Raw genomic sequence first — 5,112 nt, 5'->3', positions numbered from 1 at the left:
TTTCCTAAACTCGTTGGAAGGTTAATGATTGAAAACAAAAAGCCATTGATTCATACCAATTTATATTGTATATAGACAAGAAAAACAAATACTTTACATCACAAAATGATAAACCAAATAACTCTACACATTGTGGATCCACCTATTAGAAGTGTATTGATTAATGAAACTTGCATCATTTTTTCAGAGAGATTACATACCTAAATAAAAATGTTGAGGGAATTTATATACTCTCTTTTTTTGTTTTCTTTTTTAATATGTTGGCGGAAAGATTCTAAAAGGGGATTTCCCTAAACGATACATTTACATTTAGAAAACGAACTATGAGCATGACAATTCGGTTTAGGTAAAAGACCAACTTGCTCTCATTGCACTTGCAAAACCCTAAGCAAGAGAGTTGAAAACAGTAAACGTCTTAACACCTACTTGGTTGGTGACACGTCAGAAAGGCCAAAATTTTGGTCCACTAGAATGTACCAGAATGGTACTTGCAAGATTTTTAAGGTTTTAGTGCTCATAAGTTGCTGAGCTGGATAGATACCCACCCATTTTAGGTTTTAGGGTTTTGATTATTTCCCACAAATTTTATGAGATAAGATTTAGGTTAATATCGCATGCCGACATCAATGTGCGCACAACATCACTCGTTTCTATGTTTTTTTTTACATTTGATGAATAAAAACAATGGAGAAATTACCCTTCTCATCAAAGATATTATTATAGAGTGGAAATAATGTGAATTTTCTTGAAATAGAGAGAATTCTATTCCTCACGATATATCTAGATTATATATTTCCTATTGAATTCACAAGAGCACTGCTTTATACTGGTCACCCCAAAATTGATCAGACACAATTCTTACACAATTACATTATTTTGCTAAACCATTATACACGATTAATGCTAATAGAACTGTAATATATGAATCATACTATGATATAGTGACCAATTCATTCTTCTTAAGGAAACTAGTATTCGATCGAGTAAACTTAGTCATGTTCCGATATGCAGATCTAAAAGGTCATATAAACGATTTAACCATTTACATAAAACGCAGAAACTATTATATGTAGCATATATTAAGTACATGAATCATAAAAGTAATAGATGGGTAAGATTAGGCTTAGATGAAAAAAAAGAGGGAACCTTCCGAGGCAATGGGGCATGAAGTATACAACTGTAAAGTAAGAGATAATGCTCTTTGATTCTTTTTTTCCCACTATACATCCCATTGAGTTCAAACTCTTCTTTCTCTCTCTCTCTCTCTAGGTCTCTCACTCACGGACGCATTTTGCAAGTTGATACACTTTTCTTCTCCCTATATAAGTCACTACACTTCTTAATCAAAAATTGTATCATACATTGAACAGATTCTCAGTATGATCCTGTAGAGTTTACTCGTTCGTTCACTTGTATTCTCTTTCATAGAGGACGAGAGAGGGAGAGTTTCTAATTAATTAGAAGATTTTTCTTTATTTTCTAAACAAGTGTTACACTACTTTGAGAGATATATATATAAAAATGGCAATTTCACAAGCCGTCTTGGCTACTGTCTTTGGCATCCTAGGTATATCATTTGTTCTTATTCTTATTGCGTTAGTGACTTAGTGTATACCTTCTCACGTTTACGTATACATTCAAAACGCATGCATTTACATGAGATATCATGAATTCTAATTAACCTCACGATAATTATTTTGTAGGGAATATCATCTCCTTTTTCGTCTGCCTTGCCCCAATGTAAGTACTCTATAACTCTATGCAATTTTGTCTTATATAAATAACGCTTTAACTTGAGCATTTTTGTTTATATATTAGACCGACGTTCGTTCGTATATACAAGAGGAAATCATCTGAAGGGTATCAGTCGATCCCTTACGTGATTTCTCTGTTCAGCGCGATGCTATGGATGTACTATGCAATGATCAAGAAAGATGCTATGATGTTGATCACCATAAACTCCTTTGCCTTTGTCATACAAATCGTCTACATCTCCTTATACTTCTTCTACGCTCCTAAGAAGGAAAAGGTCCTTATTCTATATGAATATAACTTATTGTCTTGTGTTTACACCACAATAATTACTACAGCTTTAACGGAACGTTGTTTTTCAATATGGCAGACTCTAACGGTGAAGTTCGTCCTCTTTGTGGACGTTTTCGGGTTCGGCGCAATCTTCGTGTTGACATACTTTCTGATTCATGCCAATAAACGTGTTCATGTTCTTGGATACATTTGTATGGTCTTTGCTCTATCTGTTTTTCTTGCTCCCCTTGGTATCATTGTAAGTCTCTCTTTCTTGTTTACTATTTAAAATCTTCTTGCATGTTATCGACTAAATCTTAAACATGATAAACATCAATTGACACAGAGGAAAGTGATCAAAACGAAGAGCGCCGAGTTCATGCCATTCGGTCTCTCCTTCTTCCTCACCTTATCGGCTGTCATGTGGTTTTTCTACGGGCTTCTCCTTAAAGACATGAACATTGCCGTAAGTCTCTACTAGTCTTCATATTTGTATTTCTTAGTTATTATGTTAGATCGAGCTATCGCTAGAAACCTAATGATTTTTTAACCTTGAAATATTTTTCCAGCTGCCAAATGTTTTGGGTTTCATCTTTGGAGTACTTCAGATGATTCTTTTCTTGATCTACAAGAAACCTGGGACAAAAGTCTTGGAACCACCAGGGATTAAGCTTCAGGACATATCTGAGCATGTCGTCGATGTTGTGAGGCTAAGTACGATGGTTTGCAACTCACAGATGAGAACTTTGGTGCCACAAGACAGTGCCGATATGGAAGCAACAATTGATATAGATGAGAAGATCAAAGGAGACATTGAGAAGATTAAGGATGACAATGAAGCATTTCTTATTTCTAAGAATTAATTAGCTTTTAACTATCAACTGTCGATGTGTGTGGGTGTGTGTCTAAGCTTGCTTGCATGTTAAGTTAGGGTTTAATCTTTTATTTGGGTTTGATCAGCGATCATCGTGCATTTCTCCCACCTATCTGTGATCTTTGTCTCTCCCTCTCTCATCTCGAATGTAAGATATGTCTTGTTAAATTAAATAAATGAATATGTCGTTGTCTATTATTATGTATTGATTTTTTTTGGGAAAATTAGATATAAAGGATATCTACTACAATTTTTGTCCATATATACCTTATTTTTGTAGATTGGTCAAATAGGTTTTTTAAAATTAAAAACCCCAATTTACCCTCATTTTCTCTCAAATTTTATTAAAAAATAAAAATTTTATGGCATCTCTACAAGGAAGTTTGCCTATATCATATAAATGTTAGACCTATAGAGGTAATCGTTATCATACTTAGTGCTTACAATTAAAAAACTATCTCTTGATATTTGATAATAATGATGATATAATTTGACCAAAGCTTTAGACCGTGTAGTTTATCCGATTGTGTTGTGGTCGAAACTCTCTTCCCGAAGAGCATTCTGTCCTTGTTTGGCGACTTGATCCTTCGGTGGTGTCTTGGCCGTAGGTGGTTGTCGGAGGTATTTCTAGATGTATATGTGTTCATTTGATCAGTCATAACTTTTGCTATGATACTCCGTTTGACCTGAAAGCAACACCGTTGGAAAGCTAATTGAATTCCCTATGACTTTCATCAAGGGCTCCGAAGCTAAATCGCAGGGTAAATTCTTCATATGGTGTGATCTTTTAAATACTTCAAATTGATCATGAATAACCATATCTCTTGCTTTCCCCTTCATTTTTCTTTTGGTCATTGCTTGTTCTTTTAAGTACCAAATCTCCTCTACAAGCTCTCTTTTTCATGGTTCTCACTCCAACAATTAATATGTATGAACTCTATGCAAATGCAATCCTAAACTAATGCTATGAAAATGCTAGACTTTAAGATAAATAAGACTTGAAACATTCAAAATCACATGATATCAGTCATAAAGACTCAACTATTAGAATGGCCATGAAGTTTGATTTATATATAAATGTTGGACCTAAAGAGGCAATCGTTATCCTATACTTACAATAAAACTTTCTTTGTAGATCTTGTAGATCGTAATCTAAACAATAAATATCCATTTAAATCGTAATCTAAAAAAATATTTTGTTTTCTTTTTTGAAGATTTACTTTCTATATTTAGAGCATTCTAAAACTTACAGAAATCGAAATCTGCAATATCGTAGAATTTACATTCTAAACGAAGATTACAATTTCTAACGATGGCAGAAGATGTAGAAATTATTAGAACAGCTATTCTAAAATATTTAGAACATAGAGGAAAATGTAGAATGCATGTTCTAAATATTTTAGATATATGATTTTCGGATTTCTAAAATTCTCAGAACAGAAATCTAGTCTGAAATATGTAGAACATGTACAAAAAGGCAGAATACACATTCTGAGTTTCGCAGAACTCTAGAAAACGTGCTCTACCAAAATTAGATGAAACTTTATCTATCAAAAAATCAACTTTTTTTAAACCAAATCTAAAAAATTCCACTTCAAATCACCTCTACTCTTTTATATCTACCTGTTTTTATGATTATTTTTTTAAAAAAACATTTAAATTATGGTGTAGGGGTAAAATCGTCCAAAATGACAATCTCACAAAAAAGGTATATATGGACAAATTTTGAAGTATATATCCTTTATTTCCAATTTTTGCAACAAATAAAATGATCTGTGTAGATAATGGCGGATTTAGCCATTTAGGTGACATAAATACATAATAAATCAATATTAATTACCTACTTCAATAATTCGAAGATTAGATTAATTATTTTTTACATGTACACTACAAAGTGCTTATGGGCCATAGGCCATGTTATGGCCCAATATGAAGAAAACGGAATTTAAATCAAATAAGGAAAATAAAGTTGAGCATTGAAAATGCAAATGTGAAGAACAGTGGTAACTGTTTGAACCAAATGAAGTAGCATAAATCTAACAAAATTGATAGAATTAATATATAAAATTGAACTGGATTCATGTGATTTGTGAACGAACTATAACTTAGGTCCGCCCTTGTGTGTACATGAGTTGGTGGTGGTAAGAGGAAAGGAGAATCAATGATCATCCATTTTTGTGTAAACAAAGAAGTTGTGAAATACTTAAACGCAA

General features: G+C 32.9%; 1 protein-coding gene across 1 annotated transcript; it reads left to right on the top strand.

Moving 5' to 3' along the window:
• Nucleotides 1-1,346: 1,346 nt before the first annotated feature.
• On the top strand, nucleotides 1,347-3,097 carry LOC9300153 (bidirectional sugar transporter SWEET10). Its single transcript, XM_002865777.2, has 6 exons — nucleotides 1,347-1,567; nucleotides 1,704-1,740; nucleotides 1,819-2,029; nucleotides 2,123-2,284; nucleotides 2,372-2,491; nucleotides 2,595-3,097. Exons 1-6 carry the CDS (start codon nucleotides 1,522-1,524, stop codon nucleotides 2,886-2,888), a joined length of 870 nt encoding a protein of 289 aa, XP_002865823.1. The 5' UTR covers nucleotides 1,347-1,521; the 3' UTR covers nucleotides 2,889-3,097.
• The last annotated feature ends 2,015 nt before the right edge of the window (nucleotides 3,098-5,112 follow it).

Source organism: Arabidopsis lyrata, assembly GCF_000004255.2.
Source record: "Arabidopsis lyrata subsp. lyrata unplaced genomic scaffold ARALYscaffold_8, whole genome shotgun sequence".
In the NCBI taxonomy this organism is placed as follows: Eukaryota; Viridiplantae; Streptophyta; class Magnoliopsida; order Brassicales; family Brassicaceae; genus Arabidopsis; species Arabidopsis lyrata.
This window is presented reverse-complemented; position numbering and strand designations above follow the sequence as displayed.

Bases quoted from the DNA above. Each gene is read 5' to 3' on its own strand.
- LOC9300153 (XM_002865777.2), top strand. From the start codon at position 1,522: ATGGCAATTTCACAAGCCGTCTTGGCTACTGTCTTTGGCATCCTAG. The intron at 1,568-1,703 runs GTATATCATTTG...ATTATTTTGTAG, and splicing joins TACTGTCTTTGGCATCCTAG to GGAATATCATCTCCTTTTTC. The intron at 1,741-1,818 runs GTAAGTACTCTA...TTTATATATTAG, and splicing joins TTCGTCTGCCTTGCCCCAAT to ACCGACGTTCGTTCGTATAT.